This window comes from Juglans microcarpa x Juglans regia, chromosome 6S (assembly GCF_004785595.1).
Source record: "Juglans microcarpa x Juglans regia isolate MS1-56 chromosome 6S, Jm3101_v1.0, whole genome shotgun sequence".
In the NCBI taxonomy this organism is placed as follows: Eukaryota; Viridiplantae; Streptophyta; class Magnoliopsida; order Fagales; family Juglandaceae; genus Juglans; species Juglans microcarpa x Juglans regia.
The window spans coordinates 14,907,012-14,930,929 of record NC_054605.1 but is presented as its reverse complement, the minus strand read 5'-3'; the positions used below and the strand labels follow the sequence as shown (position 1 = coordinate 14,930,929).

The following is a 23,918-nucleotide window of genomic DNA, read 5'->3' as shown; positions in this document are numbered from 1 at the left end:
TTTTTGGGGGGGTCTGTTCTCACTCGATTTTCTCGCAGTTTACACGTCTGATTAATTCAGTTAAATTTTACGTGTATATTCTTTTGCTGAAGGAAAGAAATAAGTGTATCGATTATAAGCAAAAAAAAAAAAAAAAAAAAAAAAAAAAAAAAAAAAAAAAAAAAAAAAAGGAGAAACATATAGGACACATGGACAATAATTCATTTGTGTTCTTGGCGTGTGTATATGTTGTAACTTGCTCAAAAGCTCAGTCCCACCCGACAATCATGGCTTTCAAATCAAATAACTTCTCGGTACCCTAATGAACTTATATACAATCACTAATACTATTTTTTGTCTTTAGGACCTGTTTAGATACAGGGATATCTTATATCACCTCATCTCATCTAATTTTAACTAATAATCTCATTACTATTTACAAACTATTTCAATTCATCTCATCTCACTATCCAAACAAACTCTTAATCAAATTATTCTTTCTCGTAGCAACTGATATGACATATTTTAAGTGGTTTTATAGGTTAGCAAGTTAAAATATGACATATCAACTAGCACGACTGACTGAGGACGATAGAATTCAAATAACTAGGATGACTTGAGAGATTTTTTCTTCTTTTGCAAAATTTGAAATTAAGAACAACCTTAAATCAACCCTTCAACGTTATATTTCCTTTTATTTTCCCTTGGTCTTTTTTCTTGTTGGGATTCTGACTTTGCTTAATTTGACAAAAGAACTTGGGCCAAGAATGCTGTGATTGTTGAGGTTTTAGAGCCCAAGATATGTATAAGTAAATATCAATCTACACTTGTGATGACCCAATGCTCAATTTTGGGCATTGTTGGGAGTATTCAGTAAATAGTAGATGAGTCTTCGATTTGCCCTATTTCGACCCATGAACTCTTTTGTGCTTTGTTAAATGGGCCGATCCTAAAGGGTAGAAGGCCCATTAGAACTTGTTAAATGGGCCGAGTAAAAATACCAGTGAAATAGTATTCAGGCACGGACGAAATCCACCATATTCTAGCTACCTCATTAGTTTAAGCTTCCTAATTCTTGCATATTATTGGTTGACACCATAGGGCTCTAGACCACATAAGTCATAATAGTTCTTTCTACTCTATCATTTTTATATTACAAATTGTACGGAGTTTTTTAGTTTATTTTTATTTTATTCTTAAAAAATAAAATAATTATTTTACTCATCATATACTATAAATTTGGTAAGGGAAGAAATAAAAAATAAATAAATAAATTATGTGTGGTGTAAAGATGATGAGTATAATTTTTCTTAAAAAAATACAAATATAAAAGTGGAAGAGAAAATCTAAGATTTCAATATTTATTTTTTTATATTTTAATTCATTTTAATTTTAATTTATTTTTTATTTTTTTAATAAATTACGTGATAGGATATGATAATGTTACACGAAGAATAGTTGACCTAGCAGCAGAACTTTATCCCAAAAGAAATTAATTGGTTGAATAATTTTATTCAACATCTTTACACACTATATATCATATTTCTTTTATTCTTTTTTCTATAATAAATATATAATGTATGAATAATAAGTAAAGTAACTCAATTGATTTAGTAAAAATAAAATAACAGTTGTGATAAATATATAATACTTTTTATAATACATATTATAAAATAAAAATATTTTTATAAAATAATGTTAATTTTAAAGTATTATATAAAGTGTTACGTGTTTATATAAAATAAACATGGGTGATGGCACATTGAAAGTCTACCAAGCGTATCATTTTGCCGACACCACGTGTCCACAATAATTATTTGTGTCATTGAAACTTGATATAATAATAAAATGAAGGTGCCTCGAATCCCCAAAAGCAAGAATAATCTTTTACCAAGGCATTTAAAAAAGAATAATTATTTTAATCATAATGAATAATTATATGACCCATAGTTTTTTTAATAGAAATTTATTTTTAAAAAATAGTAAAGATTCCCACAATGACAGTAGGATCGAGAAGGAGTTGCAGGCATGATGGATGCATAGGAAACACACGTGCGAGAGTTCTGTTGGCTTACTTTTTTACTCATTCCTTTCGTATTTTAAATTCTGTTATCTTTACTCATATATTTATTGATATAATTAATTAAATTAGAAAAGTACTATACAGAAGTCTTACATTCTGCATACTATTTAAAAAATATATAATTTTATTTTTTTATTCTCTTATTTTATATTTTATATTTCATATTTCATGAAATATAAAGATAAAAAAATAAAATTATATATTTTTAAGTGGTGTGTTGGAGTGTGAGGTTTATATTTAAAATTTTTCATTAAAATAATATGCATGAATGGAGTAGACTGTTTGGCCTCTTTGGTTAATGAGATAGGATGAAATAAGTTGAAATTTAAAAATTATATAAAATATTGTTATAATATTTTTGTTAGTATTATTTTTATTTTAGCTAAAATTTAAAAAAATTAAATTATTTATTATATTTTATGTGATAATTTAAAAAGCTGTAATAATTAGATTAAAGTAGCAAAATCCTGCCCATAATTATATTATTTAAGAGGTGATGTGTTAGACTATTTAATTGTGGCCCAAAAACATATTAGAGCATTCTCTTTGGCTTTGGCAGAGACAAATCTCAAATCATATGTTTTGTCTTTTGCGTATTTCATTCAATAAAAGATTTTATATTGGATTATCTATTTATTAGTTAAGATAATAATAAAATATTATTAATTTTAATATCTTTTAAGAATTTTTTATCTAATTTATTTTTTAATATGAAATGAGACGAGATGTCAATGTGAATGGCCATTTAGGAAGATTGAAATTGCGTCATAGCAGTTATAGCTACTCTGCTCTTCTTTTTCAGCTCTTTTACCATATGTTTAATGAGAAATATTTTAGCAATAATAAAATTACATAAAAATAAATTTATAAAGTATTGTATCTTTATGTAGTACGTTAGATTGTAAAATTATTTTTATTATAAAATATATCTAACGTATCATATAAAATCATATCATTTTATAGATTTTATTTTTAGATAATCCCTTTATATTTTTAACATTTCTCGTGCATGAAACTTCTTTTTATAACGTTTTTCTTATTTTCTTGTATTCTAATTAATTGCTAGAGACTATCTCTATCACTAGACACAGGCCAATGTCCAAGACTTTACCTAAAAGGTATTGTGGCCGGGCAATATGGCCATGCCGCCATCATAGCAATGTAGCATATATTGATTTGAGTCTTGGACAGTTCGTGGAAAGGGAAGGTAAGAGAGAAAAAGCAACGAAAATACAAAATCATATTTAAAATAAAGTAAATTGAAAATGAAAAATTGTGTCGAAAAAGAATCCCTGAGTAGTTGCCCAGCTAATTAAACGACAGCGACAAATCCGTGGGCGTTCCACTTGCACAACATAAGAGTAAAGCAGTCTTTGGTTTTCTCACCATACGCCTTTACCTCGTTAAAATCAAAAGCTAAGGGAATCTTTTTTGTTTGATTTGTGTAAGATAAGACAGATTTGTAAGTCATCTCAATTTATTTCAACTCATCTTATTATTATTCATTATTATTTATCAATTTTAATTTACAAATTTATTACTATTCACAACTCATCTCACTACTATTTACAGCCAATCTCAACTCATCTCAACTCATATTCGAATCCAAACGATAATATCAATTTTTAACTATGTGAGTCCACATTGGACTAGTCATTATAAAGTTAAAATAATAATATAATATAATATTTTTTATTTTTTTTATTTTTATTTTTATTTTTTGCAAATATAATTTATATATTTATTAGATCTTCATGCTTTGTAGAAATAATGTGAATGTCATGCATGTTTTTACCATTCAAAGAGAGAGGAAAGTGATGAAATAATTAAATATTGCTTTCTATTGTGAATAGTAGCTAGCTATGTTTGGAGAGGATTTAAAATTTACTATTCATCAGGTTTTAAGCTTTGGACCATTAGCTAGTCTAATGTGGAGGCTTTTTTTCACATCTAGATAAAGTTTGAACTTACATTGACATTTGACTAGTCCATTACCAATACTCTAAAGGGTGAAATGTTAATGTGTCCTTTAATTCATACTACTCTGTTGTTTTTTTTTTTTTTTCTTCTGACGCATCATCGTAATTTATTAAAAAAATTTAAAATTTATATTTAAAATAAAATGACACTAAAAAATATAAAAAGATAAAAACTAAATTTCTAAATTTCTGGTATCATTTTATGTTTATATTTTTTATTTTTTTAATAAGTCATGCGATTTATGGTGCTACATCAAAGAACAAAGTGAGTGAAATAAATTATGAGACATAGTAATATTTTTAAAAAAGAAACCACCATAAGGTGTAAAAAGAAGATATATTTGGTTTTTTATATTTTTTTGTTAAAATAAAATCAATCTACTCATCTTTTAGACAATAAAAAAACTTATATTTTTCAATTAAAATTTTTATCAAAATATTTACCTTAAGGTTCTAGAAAAAAAAATAGCTTATATCCAAGAAAAATACCTTTCATAAACTCCAATAAAAAAAACTTTTAAATGATATCTATCAAATACAAAATAAAGAAAAAAAATGTTTGGTCTACATATATATATATATATATATATATATATATATATATATATATATTGAAAATGGTAGTTGGCATGAGAAATGAGATCCTAAGAGACCAAATCCATTAAAATGTATTTTTGTTTCAAATTTTGTATTTTTTTAAATGATAATTGACTTTTTATACTTAATTTTCTTGTTATAATTGAATAATTATAACATATTGAAAGAAATAAGAGGAAAAAATGAAAAAAAAAAATGAAATTAGAAGATTTTAAAGAATCAAAGGTAGAATTTAGTATTTCCTATTATTTAAGTGAAAGGTGGATATCTTTATCGGTCCTTTTGGGTGGGGGGTTTGGATTTACTAACTTTTGTTAGCTTTAGATTAGAAAGAAAAGGAAACGTGCTCGTTAAAGAGTGATAATAATTACTGTGCTATGAAACGACGGTCTCATGATTTTAATCAACGCTTTCTAAGGTATTGTCGTTTACTTAATTATCTTTTTCTCACATGCATGCTTCTTAAAGCATATGGTTCTCCGTAATTTTGGGGCCACCATAATGGCCTGCCTAATGTTGTGAACTTTGATGGCAATGGTTTAAACTTTAAATAAAGACATGTCACGTGTTACACATTCCAAATGTAGATTCTTTTAGATTTATCTATTGAATTGTATGGCTCATAGTTGAATATAAATAGACATATAAAATGAGTCTCGTGACATTTATTAAAAATTTATATGTTTGGGTGTCGAGCTCGTCTGACCTTATCTCAAACCAATCATTTATAGAATTTATTACTTTTTCAACTTCTTATAAAAAGTTATATATATTTCAATCTACTTCATATATTCAAACATATCTCAATAAGATCTATAAAATAATATTATTTATAGATTAATTCAGATCATTTGAGATCATCTCAACACCAAAACGTAATCTAATATTTTCTAAAAAATTCAATAGAACAATTATAAATGTTGAGGAGTGGCCAGCCTCATTCATGTATTTATCTTTTTCTCACTCTAAACTATAGAATTCAATCGATAATTCTAGAAAATCTCAATTCGCACCTTCCAATCTCACATTTATCTAGTTTTAAGCCTTATTTCACAAATATCTATTAATAATGCATAGGGTGACAAATGACAAATAAATTTTTTTTTTTAACGAGTAGGGTGATACATTACAACTATTTCACATAAAGAGAACATGGCTTGTAGATAACTATTTTGTTATTGTAGAAAGTGACTAGTTCTAAGTTTTGATCACTTATCGTCAAGATATCAGGTCTTGTTCCTCTCATCTTCACAATTTTAGATTTTCTTTTTCAATTATATAAGATCCTAATTATCATCACTTACGCGAGTAACTATATTTTTAAAAGTTATTATATTTTCAGATTGGTTTATATAGCACATCTACGTCATTTAAATAATAATATTTAATTTGTAATATTTATATTTTAAATTTTAAATTAAATTATGTCTAAATAATATATGGGAGATATTAGAATAAAAGTAATACGTGAAAGGAGAATATTAATTTAAAATCAAAATTTAAAAAATATTATTTTATTGAAAGGTTGTAGACAAATTGTAAATGGGTAGTTATTTTTATCATTTTCCTAAAATATAAATATATGTATGTCAGTCAGTTATAAATTATTTGGACAAATGTGCCTACCAATTGTATACACTAGTATAAATAATTTTTCTTTTTCTTTTTCTTTTTCTTTATGTATTTTTTAAACATTATTAATCATTAAATAAAAAAAATAAATATAAATTTATTAATAATCATATCTTTAATTATTACGAACAAATAAAAAGATATATCAGTATAGATATTTGATAGTCATATTATGCTTTTTGGTTAGAGAATAAGCGGTGGGCACGTGTATGATTTTGATTCGTTCGTGTGACTGTGTCCAAGTTTTCTGGACGTGGTGCGGGGAATCTTGGACATGCACGCCGTTGAGGAAAGGCACCGCTCTTCTTAAATAATCAGAAAAAGGAAACTAAAGCGGAAAAGCAGAAGGAATCTGGCACGAGGACCAAAGTGTGTGGTTTCCCCGTTCAAGGACATTCCCGGTGCTTTGGAAACAAACGTTGGATACTAATCCACGTGGCAGTCTGTGCTGTTGGTGATTCAGTGCCCAGAACATTTTGTATGCGTATCAGAAAGCATCCTGTGTTTATTCTCGAATTATACTGCTTATCATTACACATTATATATATATATATTTTTTTTATTTTATTCTTATTAAACTAATTTAACTATTTTATTTATCATTTATACATCACATATTTATTATAAAAAATTAAAAAATATTGTATGATGTGTAAAATGATAAATATAATTATTCTTAAAAAATTCTATTTGCAGTCTTAAGTAGAGGATTGTGTGTGCAGTCCCATTGATAAATAAGAGTAAAAGAATAAAAGATATTATTTTAAAAAATATATTATTATAATTTTAATTTTTTAAACATAATTATATAAACTTACATGAACAATTTTCATTTAGAGATTATATATAGACTAATTCATTATTCTTTATTCTTTTGACTTCTCCAAAAATATACTATCAACAAGAATTACACCACCACCACCACCACCACCACTTATTCGATTTAGTTCTATAAATATTAGTCTTTTATGTTTATTTCCTTTTTATATCTTAATGCTTATACATATATAGTTTTCTTGTCTTTTTAAGTTTTTTATTCTTTTTTATTTCAACTTTCTTATTTTAGGGTTTTTTTTTTCAATTTTTAAAACTTTTTAAAAGTGTATTTTTTTTTAATTTTAAATCTTTTATACACATTAGGCACACGTAAATTGTTAAAATAGATTTAATTTAAATGAGAAATGATATTTATAGTCTTTGAATGTGCAATTCTCGCATATTTCTTTAAAAAAAAAAAAGAATAAATCTAATACCACTTGAAAAAAATTATTTATTTAATTCTGGCCTCTATATTTTTTTCAAAATGAGTATGCGGATACTGTACACTTCAAGATTGTATATCATTACTCTTAATTGATTTTTTTGACCCTTATTGAATTATCATTATTATTGATACGACATTAATAAGGGTTTGCTAACAAAACTTTGACTTGCGTTTGATTTGGTTTTACAAATCTTTCAAACCATCTCAGTTCAATATTCAAACACCATTCAATTTTTTCAAATCTGAAAATAAAAATAATATTCTAACTCTCTTAACTCTATAATTTTTTATTTAACTATTTTCTCTCATTTTTCCAAAATTTCATAAAAATCTTCAGGTGAGATTTGGATACTAAGATGAGATAGGATGATTTTAGATTAAAATTAAAAATTGAATAAAATATTGTTAGAAAGTTATTTTTTAATATTATTATTATTTTGAGATTTGAAAATTTTGAGTTGTTTATTATATTTTATGTGAAAATTTGAGAAAGTTGTAATGATGAGACGAGATGAGTTAGAAAAAATATGATAGTAATGTAGTGTATAGAATTTTGTTCCTATTAAAAATATTGTGAAATTGTTTCCATTTTTCTCTTAGTCTAAATCTACCTATTTGAATAAAAGTTTTAAAAGATGTCAATCATTTTCTAGATCATTGCATGCATGTCTCGATGAATGGAGAAGCTTCAACTAATTTCTCACCGTTCCTTTTATACCATCTCTCGACGAAAGGAGTGGAAATTACTCATGTTTGGTGCTTGGCATTGCTATTATTGACTTCAAAGACTTTAGGCTTCTCTTGGGGGTTGATACTCATTTATTATTCCCTTCTTTTGGAATTTGGAGTTTGAGGGGGAAATCCTTAAATTCAGAAAAAAAAAAAATTGTAAAAAAAAAAAAAAAAATTTGAAAAAACAAAGAAAGATAAATCGACTGTGGATTTGAAGTCCCCGTTTGGATAGTGAGATTAAATAAGATGGTTTTAGATGAAAGTTATAATTTGTATAAAATATTATTTTTTAATATTATTATTAATTTAAAATTTAAAAATTTTGAATTATTTATTATATTTTGTGTGATAATTTATAAAAATTATAATGATAAAATAAGATGAGATAAAACCGTTTTTAGATCTAAATTGGGCCTAAAACTACGAGGTCTTCATTCATTTGCAGTATTGGTTAAGTAGTTGTACCAAACAATCCATATAATTGCTATTAAAATAATTGTTGGAAAATACAGATCTTTAAATTTCATTGAAAATTCATTGAATTTCCCCCTCAGTTTCCCCTGCAAATCAGCTATATTTTTAATCAATTTACTTGACCTTTAAGAATTGAAAGTGAGAGAATGCGACCTTCAAAACAGCGTGTTTTAGCCAAGTAGTGAGAAAAAGGGAAGAGAAAGGCCAGAAATTATTTAATTTTATTCCCAAAAAGTAGGGGACCATAAACAATTTGACAACAATGAAAACCGCGTCGCTTATTACAAGTGATAGCAACAAGTCTGTTGGCTGAGTCTATTCCACTTGCAAACCCATTGATCAAATAAAATTGATCTTCCAGTCGTTCTCTGATGTCATATAAAATGATTGAAAATTTATTTATTATTATTTTTTTTATATTTTTGTGTTATAAAAAATAATGATTGAGATGGTGATAAATATTTTTTTTTTAAATCTTGTTGTTGTCTTTTTAATGAGATTTCATTATAGTAAACTCACAAACATATATGGCTTAATATATATGTTACGTTATATTGTAAAATAAATTTAACATATCATATAAAATTACATCAATTTATAAAATTCTTTTATAACTATAATACTTAATCATTTTAATTTCTATTGAAATAAAGATTTAGAGGGCCGGAGTTGAAACATAAGCCATTAAGATTGGGAGATTAGTCCATCAATTTAGTTTCACATTTAGAATGATTTTTTTATGACTAGAGCTAGATATAATCATGAGTTATGTAAGTACCGCACATTTATTTTAAAAAATAGTGAGATTTATTATTAAAAAATTAATTTTTTATATAAATTTTATATTTACTTATTTTTTTTAAAATGAGTGCACAACTATATGAATCCAAATATTATTTCTATTATTATTTGTAATCATTTCAAAGAGGGCATTGTCCCGAATTCCACCTCTAGAACCAATCAAACAAAAAGTCTTTGTCATTGTTTCTATCAAATTATTTAACTTGGAACCAATTTCCATTATTTCTATCAGAATCGTACGACTTTTATACGTTTTGAATGTAGACTTTAATTATGTGATTAGGGGATTTCGTGTGAATCCTCGCAACAAAAATTATACAAGTAAAAGACAAATATATTTAATGAGAACTGCTACATACACAAATATATTAAATAAAATAAATCTATAAATTGATATAGTTTCATAGAATCTGTTAGATTTATTTTACAATAGAAATAACTTTATAATCTGACATGTCACTGGCCACATCAAACTAAATCAATTTATAAGTTTAATTTTATGTAATCTCTTAGTGTCTAGAATATTTTCCTAATAAATTAGGATGCATTTTTCAAGCATCAATAATGAAAATCCATTATTTGATGTATTCGCTTCAAAATATTATTTTTTTAATATTTTAATTGAATCTTAGGATTATTATACAATGCATAATGTTAAATTCAGAGATCGATGATGATCGTTAGTTGTGATCGGAAGAGGAAGATGAAAGAACCCTAAACTCAATCTTGTTGAAGGTTTGAGTAATCCTAAAGGGATTTAAGTAAGGTTGGCAAAAACCTATGTAATTAAAGGGTCAGCAATGCATTTTAGATGGTGAAGATGACACTATTTATATATATATATATATATATATATATATATATATAATTATTACTTGTTTTACATATGTTTTATTTATTACTTATTTTAATTATTAAGAGCATCTATGTCTCGCTTTTATTTATTATAAATTAAAATAAAAAACTTAATGATAGCTTAATGTCTAAATAAAATACACAGAAAAATATATAGTCTGGAACAAAAGAAAAAAATTCTTAATAACTAAAAATAATTTATGACGATAGTTAAAATAAAAAAATTGATTTATTCTTGTACATAGAAAGATATTATTTAAAGTCATTCACTTATATACTTATAGAAAAATCTTATTTATTATCTTTTAGACCATGTATAATTTGTCATTTGTGTCATTCTATTTAAAATTTTAAACACAGATATTGCTATATAAATATATGTATTTAAATAAATAGAAAAATATTAAATATATTTAAAAAAAATTCACTTCTCTACGTGTCAGTTATTGATATGTTGAAAATTATAAAATTCAAAATTCAAAATTTGAATGTTAAAATAAATCCAAGAAAATTAGTATTGTAAGTAAAATTATAAATAAAAATATAAAAACATATAGTACTACTCAAACAAATACACACATACTTATTCATATATATATATATTTAAATAAGAATAAATAAATAAATATCTGTAATGATAAATAGCATTTTTCATCTTTATATTCTCTCTACAAAGGAAATTGACGTTCACGCATCAAAAGTATTATATAGAGTGACAACTCTTGCGGTAGAGGACATGGGATGTCACTATTTTATGACATCGGGTTGTGGTCCACGACATCGCTTTTCTTTCTTTCTTTTTTTTTTTTTTTTTTTTTTTTTTTTGTATTGTTTTTCAAAGTATTGGTACGTGAAAATTTGATTGATTCTTTTTTTTAATTAAAAAATGAAGCAACCCAAAAAGCAGGGAATCCGTGGCCTTATAGTCTCCTAATCACATCATTAGAATAGTGACGCATCCATTGACATGGTCAAGCGATGTTTACATACTTACATAAAAATAAATTAAATGTAGTAAATAAAATTATCATCGTGATTAAAATAATGTATTCGATTGAGAGTTTTGTGGAGAAGAAAAAGATAAAATACTTTTTTGAGTTATTTTTTGGAACTTCTCAAAACATAACATAAACAATAGCTTTAGAAAAAAAAAAAAAAAAAAAAAGAACGTATTAAATTGGAGAAAATAATTAAGGATTCTGACGTTAATTACTAAGGTTATTCATACTAGTACCCCTTGAATTTCACAGTCAAAAGTAAAATAAGATGACAACATCAACGTGGCCTTGAAAATGACACAAAAAAAAAAAAAAAAAAAAGGAGAGAGAGAAGAAGAAAATGTAACGTGAGACAATGTATTGAAGAAAAGGAGATGGAATCATGACATCCGTGATGGTATTTAATGAGTCATAATAAGTAGGGATGGTAATAACAAGACTCAAGAGAAAAAGGTGACCGTTTCATTTACGTTGTGAAATTGGATGGATGGATGGTTGCCTTAATAAGGATGGGTCAAACACACGTCTATAAATAATTCCAATGGGCGGTGCATCAAGTCGATCATGTCAAAGGCCCCCCAAGTCAAAGGCCGAGATCAAAATAAGATGATAAGTTAAGTAGTAAAAGTAACATTTTTCTTTTTTTAGTTGATAAATGATATTTATAGGTGTGAAATATGTAAGTATTGTGTAATTTATTTAAAATAAATAAATAAATATAAAATTTATATAAAAATAATAATTTTTTAATAATAAATATCACTATTTTCAAAATAATTATATAATACTTATGTACTCTATCATTGTATATTAATTTTTTAATAATAAATTTTATTTTTGAGTGATACACTTGACAAAGCTGCTAGCATTTTTCCAAGTGAAAATAGCTGCAACTATTAAGCGGACTAAATATTTAAAATATATAACATTTTAGTTAAATAATTTTAATATAATAATATTTGTCTAAATTTTGTACATTTCATTTGATAAAACAAGTGAGATTTACATTAAAATAATTTTTTTATATAAGTTTCAGATTTATCAATTTTTTTTAAAATATGTGCGTGAGACTTGTATATTTTAAGAATGTAAATATCATTTATTTTTTTAAATTATTAAATTATTTAAGTAAAAATAAAAATATTTATAAGTCTTAAGTAATTTGAAATCAGAGATGAGTTGAGATGGTTTGTGAATAGTATAATAAAAATTGAATTATTTATTATATTTTTTGTAAAAATTTAAAAAAATTATTTTGAGATTTAAAAAAGTTGAATTATTTATCATATTTTATGTAAAAATTTAAAAAATTTATAATAATAAGATGAGATAAGATAAATTAAAATTAGTTGACATGAATTTTAAATACAAATATCTTATTCCCAAATAATATCTCATCAAAACGGACCTATGCCCATAATATCTCCTTCCCAATTTTTTTTTTTAAAGCTTCTGCCCAAATAATTGCGATTCAAATACGTGCCATGCTTTATGAGGGAGGGAAAAACAGCAGAAATACAATTAAAAATTATATTTTACAAACTCTATACTTACTCGAGATAAAAAGAAAAATTTTATTTCTCATTTTCACATACTATACCCAAATCTTTATTTTATTTTATTAAGATCCTGTTTAGAACTTAGATTGATATGAAATGAATTCTGCTTAGTTTAATTTTAAGTTAAATCTAATATCTAAATATTTAATTTTTAAATCATTAAATTTATTTTAATTTTAAAATTATTTATACGTGAATTACATTTTTTTATATGTAAGATTTATATTTTTTTTTAATTTTTTATAAATATATTTAAATATTTAAATATATCTAAACTCATATTAGACGAATGTCATAACATTAGTTTAATTAGAATAAAAAAAAATTAAAAACATTTAAGGTATAATGTGTGGATATGATAAAAGCAAATTTCTTTCTAAAAAAAGTTAACTGAATCCGTGGGATGTTCCAGAAGAAACGGACGGCAGACGGATCGCAAATCTCTAGGAGTAATGTAATCCAACCGTCAGAAATGATCAAAGGACTATAAATTCCATGAAAAATGCGGGGAGCGCGATTGGGCCATTTTTTTTTTTTTTTAGTTTTTTATTTTATTTAATGATTAAAAAATTATTATTTAATAATATTATGAATTTTTTTTTTAAATATTTAAAAGTGTTAATAAATGATGTGAAAAAAAAATTTTAAGAAATTTTGATTTTTTTTTCACATTATTTTTTTTAACACTTTCAAATATTTTTAAAAAATAAAAAAATTTATAATATTATTAAACAATATTTTCAACCACTAGGTAAAAAATAAATAAAAAGCCCTATCGGGCAAAAAAAAGAGAGCCAAATCGGGCTCCGAGCATTGGCCTAAATCAATTTTGTCCGATTCTGGCCACGTGGAGGCCGAGGAATAGGCCTAGCTGGTGCGGTGGTACCTGGAGTTAAAAGACACGTGGAAAGAGCTGTGAGTAATCGGAGATAGAGGAGGGGTGGGCAGCTGCCCGTGGTTAAAATGGGCAGGTCGGTACAGAAGGGAACAAAAACCTAGGGAAAATAGTTTTTATTTTTTAAATTTTTAATAAAAAAACAAGACTAGTTATGAAGGGGGACCCATGACATCATAGGAGGGGATGGTGGAGGGGACCTCCTGGGATGGTCTAGTGGGACCAGAGGGTGGGGTTTTGGAGTGTTTTTGGAGGGAAAACGACAAAAGAATCTGGGGTCAAGTTTAGGGAGGGAGGGTGAGAGGTAGGGACTGGTAGTGAGGGACAAAAGGTTGGGGAGAAATAAAGGGCAAAAAGTGGAAACCACGCTTCAGGAGGAGAGTGGGGTGGCTAGAATCCCGGGACTTTGAGTTTGGACTCCACCTTGCATTTATGGCGCGTGCCCGACCATTTCTTTGTTCACTTTTTCTTTTTCTTTTTTCTTTTTAACTCCAATATATAATAATATATATATATACATCGAAAATAATAGTTCACAAGTTTGGATACGGAGAATATTTTAAAATATTTTATAATTATTTATTATTTTATAATTATATAATATTTTATTTTATTTTTTTATTACTATTCATAAAATATTTAAGAATATCTAACAACTTTTAATTGTTAACCTGAGAATCTTTCGTATCAATTGTAATAGAATATTAAGATTTTAATTTCTTTTATAATTATAATGATACTTACAAGCGGTGTATTTTCACATCCGTTTATAACTAATGAAACTTACAACAATATGTTGCAAATTTATCAAGAAAATGGCACAATAAAAATAGATATTATATTTGAAAAAAGATAAAATCTTTTTTAAATAGATATATAAAATTTATTTTATTATGTTTTTTGTATTTGTATGAATTTTTAAATAATATTAAATAAATATTTTCAATATCTTTTAGATCAATTGACAATATTTTAATTTCTTACTAAGAGATAGGGGTAGGAAGTGGGGCCCCGCCCCGCCCCGATGCCGCTCCGCCTCCAGTCAACGGGGTGGAGCCCCCCTCCGTCAGATGCGGGGGCGAGTGGCCCCGCTATCCATTATATATATATATAAATATATATGAATATATATATAAAAAAAAATAACCCAGGCATCCTGGGTTATTTTTTTTTATATACCCATGAGGAAACAACGCTATTGCAATGGTGAAACGGCGTCGTTTCATTTTTGTTTAGAATCCCCACCCCCCCCCCCCCCCGGGCGACTCCTTCCTCCCTCCCTCCCTCCCTCCCAATCACTCGATTCTCTCTCTCTCTCGGCGTCTCACAGCAGCAACTCCGTCGCTTACTTGCTGCGCTCTCTATAGTCCGTCGCTCGCCTTTGCCGCTGCCTTCCGTCAGTCACAGTTCATTTTTGTCGTCGAGGCCCGAAAGTAAGACAGTAAGAAACCCATCTCCTACAATTTATTGTGTAATTTATTTTATGAAATGGAGATTGGAAGAAAGATTGGATATAATCGGAGATGGAGGATGAGATTTCATGAATTGTGTGCTGTGGAGACTTGATTATGTATGTGGTTCACTTGATTTGTGTGTTGATTGTTGAGTGTTCTTGTGTAAAATGTGAATCTGTCGTGGACTCGTAGTTGGTTTATTTTTTTCAATTTTTTGTAAATACTCTAAAATAATTTAAGAGTTTCAAGGATTGAAATCCCTAAATTAATTTAGGGTTTCGGCTTGGAAGTTTGGAACTCTAATTTTTTGAAATCCCTAAATTAATTTAGGGTATTTCGAAACCCTAAAATAATTTAGGAGTTTAGGGTTTTCGAATTAGAAATGAATTTGAAATATTTTTAATGTAATCTTAAATTTAGATGTGTTCCTTGAAACCCTTAAATTATATTAGGGTTTTGGATTGGAAATGAATTTGAAATAGTTTTAATGTAATCTTAAATTTAGATGTGTAAATTGGTAAACAGTTTTTGAATGAATTAAACTAAATTAAGCAATATATACAAATTTTAAAAACTTTTTTTTTCTTTTTTCTTTTAGAATTAAAACTTAACAAGTCTATGACTTGCCGAGCAAGTAGAGGCAGAAACTTACGGCCGTGGACGGGCAGTGTGAACGTTACGTTAACGCGCACAGTACAAGCGTGTTCGTTAGGCTTAAATCCTCTTTCCCCGCACTTCCCAGAGTAAAATCTTGACGTTACAACGTAAAGAAGCAGGTGAGTGGGATCATGTGAGGTTGGGCCGCGAGTGGGGACCCGGCTTGCAACATCTTTGGGGCCCTTCCCACAAATAAATATCTTTTCTTTCACCCTCTTTTGCTAAAGAAAATCACGGAACTGCCACTCCATGAACCTTTCGTATATGACATTATTGTAAATACTGGAGAAAAACAGTGATAATTTGGACAGGTTGGTGGGTACTTTGAGATGCAGGTATTTTGAGCCAATGGATTCTCTTGCACGGATTCCTGAAACCTGCCGTTGTTTATTGCTCTCTCCCTCTCTTCGCTAACTTCTTTATATGTCGTCACATCCCATTTTTCCATCCGCAATTCGCATCACTCTCTCTCGTCTCTCCCCTCTCTCTCTCTGTCTCTCTCTGCAGTTTGTTCATCTCAGATTTACATTTGAGGACATAAGACATTTGTTAGTCTCATGGACTCTGCTATTTCTACGAGAAGGCCATGTTTTGTCGAGGGAGATGATGGGTTGGCCTCTTTGGCAGACATGGAAGCTGGCTTCTCTGGAACCCAGCACCACAGACAACCTTTCTTGTCTAGGTTGTGTTACAGCGCTCCTAGTAATGGTAATACGAGGAGTAGTTTCCGAAGCGCATCGGTTTTGTCTCCGAGATCTGGGAGGTTCTATGATGCAAGATTCGAAGAGCACCGGCCCCATTTCTTGGAAGCCTGTTTTCTCTGCAAGAAACCACTTGGGAATAACAAAGACATCTTCATGTACAGGTTAGCCACTTACCTTTTGCACTCTGCTCTGTTGAGTTGTATAACCATTAACCATTTTTCTTAAAAAAAAGTGCGTGTTTTATTGAAAATGTTGTTTTAGCAGTCCTTATTTGGTGGAAAAGAAGCTACCTCTTAGCAAATATGAAAATTAAGAATGGAAATTCTCCAAATTTCTTACTCAAGCGCCCTGAAAAGCTGTCAAGTTCATAACTTTTCTTAATATATTCTCGTTTCGATAAGAGTTTAGTGTTGTATATTTTTTTAAAAATTTCTCCCACAAATGATGTTCATCTGAATAATGGGAATTTTGGGTTAACCATATGCAGAGGGGACACACCATTCTGTAGTGAAGACTGCAGACAAGAGCAAATAGAATTAGATGAAGCCAATGAGAATAACCAGAATCTCTCCTCTTCTATGAAGGCGTTGAGGAAAAAGCAGCAGAGAGAATCCACCTCCCCAAACGAAACCCAGGACTACCCTTTCCGATCAAGCACTATAGCTGCCGCTTAAATATATTTATGTATACATAAAAGAAATGAATAGAAAAACTATGTCTAAATGCTTTACAGGGAGAAAAAAAAGGGGTTTTTGAGAGACGAAGAAGAAGCATTTTGAGGAATTTTGTTTATGTTGATACTGTGAATGTTACTGAGATGTCTCTTTGTGAGTTGCTATTTTCCTTTTTTGATGTATTTAAATATCTAGTAAAGCAAAAGCATCAGCATTTTGAATGAAAGATGTTGCGAGAAGAAATATATACCAAACTTCTCCTCACTTGGTCGGGTCGGGAGCCTCTCTTCAGTTTCGTTGGTCGTTTGATTCTTTTCATCTTTCGGTTTTTAAAGTTTGGTGATTTGCGTATGTCATTTGTTGAGGATTTAGATTTGTTGGATCGTTGCCTACCTCCATTACCATGTTTTCATACGAGTTATTTAGGTGGTATGAATAATTGGGAATTGATTAACAAAAGGTAGAAGATGATGACGGTTCTCTGTTTTTTTACCTCATTTGATGCTTTTATGGGAAACTCAAGTTCTTATGGTGAAAAAGTGAGTAGGGATGGTTTCTTGGTTGGTCGGAAAAAGAGGGCTTGGGGAATTTGGGGAAGGACTTTAAGGAAACACCAGTGAAAAAGAAAAGAAAAAGGTAAGGAAGCGTTAGAAAGAAGTGGAGGAAAGTAAGGTTGGACAAATTATCATCGTCGCTTTCTTGAAACAAACGATGAAATCAGGAAGATAGACGAGCGAGCAGGGAGCGATGTCTGTAATTTGTTTCTGAAATCGAACTAGTAAAATTAGCAGCAGTTCTTTCTAAATTAAAAAGAATGTGAAAAGCAGCAGCTTCACCTCCAACGTGAGCGTGGAGCTTCAAAAAAGAATCTGTATGTCATTAAAATAGTACACATTTAAACTAATATCTAATTATTATAATTTTTTTAAACTTTCAAACAAATTATAATAAATTTAAAAAAATTATAATAATTAATTTATCTTTTCTAAAATTTAAAATAAAAATAATATAAAAAAATAATATTTAATTTAACTTTCATCTCATTTATCCAAATTAAGCCTTAGTAATGTTAATGGTATGTAATAATTTTCTTTCTTAGAAGCAAGTCTCTTTTCTTAGTGATTTTTGAGATTGCCTTAGAAAATATAATTTATAGTTTTAGAATTTAGAATTTAAATAATAAATATATTATTAAAATGTTATTTACGTTACACTTATAAATATATTAGATTTGTTTGGAAACAAATTAAAAAATTATTTTTTGAGGTAGAAATTAAGTCTTTTTAAAATTTCAATTATATTTTGGTTTATTCAGAAAAAAATACATTTGAAGAAAAATATCAATACAATATTTTTTTAAATGTACTTTTTAATTTATTTGATATTAGAAAATACTTTAATATGTAAGATTTAAACAATCTAATTTTTTCTTTAAAGACCTAACGTTTTGAAACAATCTAAGTTTTAAAAAACACTTTTTAAAACTCTTAATATAACCCCAAACAATTCCTTAGACTTTGATTAAGTTTCGTTTTGGTTATTAAATTCATATAAAATATAATAAATAATTTAATTTTTTCACATCTATTTTATCAATTCAATTTAATTCAATTTAACATCACATCCAAACACAGCTTGTGATGCCTCTAAAGGGGAGGCTGCACAACACATCGATGGTAGAGATGCAGTGTATTTAGTATTTACCTCGGAAGAATGTTCATCACACCTAGTCTCCCCAAGAAATTGAGGACACTTGAACAGTGAAAAAATGTTGGGCGGTTTGGGCGGTTTGGGGTGGAAGAATTGCATCACGAGAGCATTGATATTGGTTTTTGTATATGTAAATGCAAATACATATTTACCTAATTAGACTATTAAAACTACATTGGATTATATTTATGTAAATATGTTTATAATTATAAACAGTGTCAATACATCTTTACAGATGCATTATTCACTCTATAAATATTATTTTATTAATTTTTTCTCCCTCTTCTCACTCTACCTTCAATATCTTCGTAGTGGGTGTTAATTAGAAAATATATATAAAAAAAATTAATTTTAGAAAAAAATTAATAATAATAAAAAATAATATTTTATTATTATTTTAACTCAAAAATACATAATATAACATGAGAGTTTTTAATGATAAATTCAATCTCTAAAATATGACAAAAGGCAAAATCCATACATGCATTGAATGCAATTTAAAAAATATATATATTTTATATAAATAATCTTAAAAACACGACATTTGGTAAAATGAGAGAGAAATTCCACTACATCTATTCTTGGAAAAGACAACTTTGTGTGGCCGTTCCCTTGAGGAAGACAAACTCCACTTTCTGTTCTCTCCTCGATCTCCATTCTCACAAATAAATAATTCGTTCATACACTCGACGTTCATGCTCTTCTCTTTTTCTTCCTCTCGATTACGAATTAATCTATCAACGCTTAAGACTTGGAGAAGATTACGCACAGAGCAAAGATTCATTTTTTTTTCTTTCCATGCTTCTTCGCATCCCTCTCTTCACGTAGCACCCATTAATTCTCATCATCTTTCCCAGCCCATACATCACCATATCAAGGGGCCGATACGAATCTCAGGTGTCTAAATTCCCTCTGAACATCAGTTCCTTAATTAATCCTCATACATTGATGATCAGTCTTTTCAATCCTGCCAATACTGCGGTTCGCAGATCTCTTTCTATCTAGGACACCCCAAAAAATGTTTGTTATTTATCATGCGAGGATGCCAAAGTTGATGACAAAGACGAGAAAAAGTAAAAAAAGACGTTGAATTTTTGCGGATCTCATTGATCCATTAGTGAAAAAGGGATCTAAACCATTATAACAATACGAAATTGCATGTGAATTTACCCTCTTTCTTGTCTTCCTCGATCGATTCTTCGTTCCCTTGCAGACAGATTAAGAAAATGGACGCCACCCACCGCATGGTTTGTCAAGAGGATTTCTTCAATCCTCTTACCTCAATGGCCATGCAAGTGTCTGGAATTCTTGTCATCTCCCACTTCTTCCACCTCGTGCTCAAGGCCTTTGGTCAACCTGGACCCATTGCTCAAATATTTGTAAGCTAGCGTTTCATCATTCAAACACACAGAAACATATTCTGAATTTGCATCAGTTTCTCTTTGATTTGTTTTTTAGGTTCCAAAACATGCATGTATATATGTCACAACTAACAGTACCATCTTGGTTGTTCTTCATTGTAGGCTGGATTGGTGCTGGGTCCCTCTGGGCTATCGAATATTCCAAAAGTGAGAGAATTTTTTTTCCAAAGTATTTCTGCTGATTTCTATGAAATTTTTGGTCTATTTTGCCGTATCATATTCATGTTCCTAATCGGGCTAGAGACAGACATTCCTTACATAAAACGCAACTTACGTGCGGTGAGCGCTCTCGCATACAGTGGTGTCGTATTCGGCTTCATCTCTGGACTGGGAGGCTCCTTCTTCCTTTACCGTCAGTTACAAGAGCGTGATTTCAAGTTCACTTTCGTTTTCATCATCATGTTAATCTTAGCCTACACAGCCTCTCCGGTTGTCATTCGTTTGGCGGCGGAGTTGAAGTTTGATACCTCGGACATTGGTCGGATGGCAATAGTTACTTCACTCGTAATTGAAATGTCTTGCCTTCTAATTTTCAATTTCATTGTCGCTTTTAATTCAGGGAAAGTCCTGAAATATGGTTCCTATTGCATTTTCCTTAGTTTCTCAGTCGTAATTATAAACAAGTACTTGGCTAATTGGTTCAACAAACGGAATCAGAACCAGAAGTACTTGAAAAATCCTGAGTTTTTTTTCATCTTGTCACTTCTTGTGGGGAGCTCAATGTTCTTTGAATGGGCTAATTATAATAGCCTAATGAATTGTTTTCTCATCGGCCTGTTGTTCCCCAAGGAAGGTAAAACAGCAAGGACTTTGGTGCACAAGCTTACCTATTCTGTTCACAACTTCATACTTCCTATTTACTTTGGCTACATTGGGTTCCGAGTTAATGCGAGCTTTCTGAATAGCTGGAATAATGTGCTTATTGTTGTTGTCATGGTGTTGTTGAGCTTTGCCAGCAAGATTACTGGCACTCTTGCTGCTTGCCAGTACCTACAAATTCCACTGAAGGAGGCGTTTCTCCTTGGTTTTTTGCTGAACCTGAAAGGCCATGCTGATCTTCTCTTCATTGGCTCCAGTTCAAAGACCCTCATTGTAAGTTTTTCTTCATTGTCATACGCACCGGTGTAAGAAATGCACCCTTCTAGCGGTTGACATGTCAGATTCAAAATTTTTTTAAAAACATTATGTGGAAAATAAGCTCTGGTCATGCTATCTATGCGAAGGGGAGTGCCTGAAAAGCACCATCTCTTATAAATCAGCTCATGCCATGGCAACTGTAAGGGGTCATGTTGTACATAGCTTATAATTTTTTAAAGTACCGTGACAAGCAAAGTCTAATTTGGATATGATTTTGCTACCGTTTCAGTTGTGGAGTCCAAAAGCTTATAATCTTTTGCTGATATCGATAGTCGTCAACACAATAATCTCAGGCCCGATTGTAGCTTTCCTGCTGAGAAAAGACGAAAGATCGTTTGGAAATAAGCGGACAGCCCTTGAAATAATACATAGTGCAGATGAAGAACTTAGTTTGCTCGCATGTGTGTATGGACCTCGTCATATGCCAGCCATTCTCTCTCTCATATCAGCACTAAGCGGCTCTCAGAAAGCACCAACAAATCCTTATTTAATGCACCTAATAGAACTCGTACAAAAGCGCAGGATCAATGTATCTTATCATGAACTTGAAGATCATGAACTTAGCGACGAGGAAGACTATGGCGGAAATGATGTTCTGGGAATCCATGACGCCATGGATGCGTTTACAGCAGAGACAAGAATCTTGATCCACCTATGTAAAGCCGTGTCATCCTTCACAAGTTTGTACGAGGATGTCTGTAACATCGCCGAGGACTTGCGGGTGTCGATTATTCTTCTCCCTTTCCACAAGCACCAAAGAATTGATGGGAAAATGGACAGTGGGAAAGAGGGTGTTCGGACAACAAACCAGAAGATTCTTCGCCATGCTCCATGCTCTGTCGGTGTTATTGTGAGCCGAGGCATTGACGGGGTTCCTGGGTTTTCGCAACTGCTTGGGTCTGAAACTGTGCAGCATGTTGCGACTCTGTTCTTTGGCGGTCCAGACGATCGTGAGGCTGTTGCATGGAGTAGACGCATCGCTGCTCATCCTCGGATAAACTTGACTGTCATTAGGTTTCTCCCAGCTTCGTCGTCATCAATATCATCACCAAGTGTATACAATTCCCAGAAGGATAATGCAGCGGATGGGTCTAATGCAGCATCAGATGGGGTTGATGGAGTGTTAAGGGCATTGTCAAGACTAGAGGACGGGAATAGCACTAATGAAGTTGACAACGTCTTCTTGTCCGACTTCTATAATAGGTACCATTAACCATTTAACGTTAATTTGATTAGTTTCCTATCATATCTAGACATTTATGGGTTTTTTTTTTGCGAATTTTTTTTTATAACTATAGCGTAAAATAGTAATGCTATATGCAGTTATAGAGTACATAAGCGTCATGCAGTAGCTTTAAAAAAGAGTGAGGTCTACTATTAAAATATTAATTTTTTTTCATGTAGGTCTCTTATATAATCAATTTTTTAAAAATGATTGTGCGGTGCTTGTACACTTACGACAGTAACTATCATTTCTCAGTATGATATTACTCTTTATCTTGAATTTTTCATCCACAATCACATCAGTTAATGTCATACATTATAAATAATTTTATAGGCCAATCATCTAAATAAACAATCATTTTTAAGAGTAGTATTGCTATTTGAAAGTTTTTATACAACACATTATCTACATGGCATGATTTGATATGTAAGATTCAAATTTTAAAATTTATATTCTAAATCAAATTATGTCACGCATGTGGATGATGCGTGATATAAAAGTCTTTAAATAAAATTATTTTTCGATTTATATGCGACTGATCGGTATGATCAGGGACGTGTCATCGGGCCAAGTTGCATATGTGGAGAAGTATGTGAACAATGCAGCACAGACGGTGGCAGCTCTTAGAGACATTGGGGATTTGTACTCTTTGTTCATAGTAGGGAAAGGTGGGCGAGGACACTCACCGCTGACAACCGGTATTTGTGACTGGGAGGAGTGTCCTGAGCTTGGCACTGTTGGAGATCTCTTGGCTTCTTCGGACTTCAACATTAATGGCTCAGTTTTGGTCATTCAACAACATAGGCATGCACTCAAACAAGGATCTTATAGGTCATGATCATTAATTATTACTTCTTCCAGCTTATAATTATGTACATTAATAAACAAATTTGTAATTACAATTTGCTCAAAGTACTTGGCTTGTCTAATACTATCACAAAGCATTGTTTTTTAATTTATGTGAATGTTCTCTCTGTCTCTTTCTCTTGCCAATGGCCTCCTCTCCTTCATTCATGTTCCTTCCCCTCATTTTTTTTTTTCTAATTTGTGATTGTTCTTCATTGTTAACTCCTCTCCTTCCCTTCCTC

General features: G+C 29.7%; 2 protein-coding genes across 2 annotated transcripts; both read left to right on the top strand.

Moving 5' to 3' along the window:
- The first annotated feature begins 16,297 nt into the window (after positions 1-16,297).
- On the top strand, positions 16,298-17,563 carry LOC121237036 (FCS-Like Zinc finger 2-like). The gene is made up of 2 exons (XM_041133587.1): positions 16,298-16,824; positions 17,151-17,563. The coding sequence occupies exons 1-2, from the start codon at positions 16,517-16,519 to the stop codon at positions 17,335-17,337; spliced, it is 495 nt and encodes a 164-aa protein (XP_040989521.1). The 5' UTR covers positions 16,298-16,516; the 3' UTR covers positions 17,338-17,563.
- Positions 17,564-19,628: 2,065 nt separating this feature from the next.
- LOC121237035 (cation/H(+) antiporter 2-like) lies at positions 19,629-23,799 on the top strand. Its single transcript, XM_041133586.1, has 4 exons — positions 19,629-20,426; positions 20,571-21,560; positions 21,835-22,808; positions 23,383-23,799. The coding sequence occupies exons 1-4, from the start codon at positions 20,274-20,276 to the stop codon at positions 23,666-23,668; spliced, it is 2,403 nt and encodes an 800-aa protein (XP_040989520.1). The 5' UTR covers positions 19,629-20,273; the 3' UTR covers positions 23,669-23,799.
- The last annotated feature ends 119 nt before the right edge of the window (positions 23,800-23,918 follow it).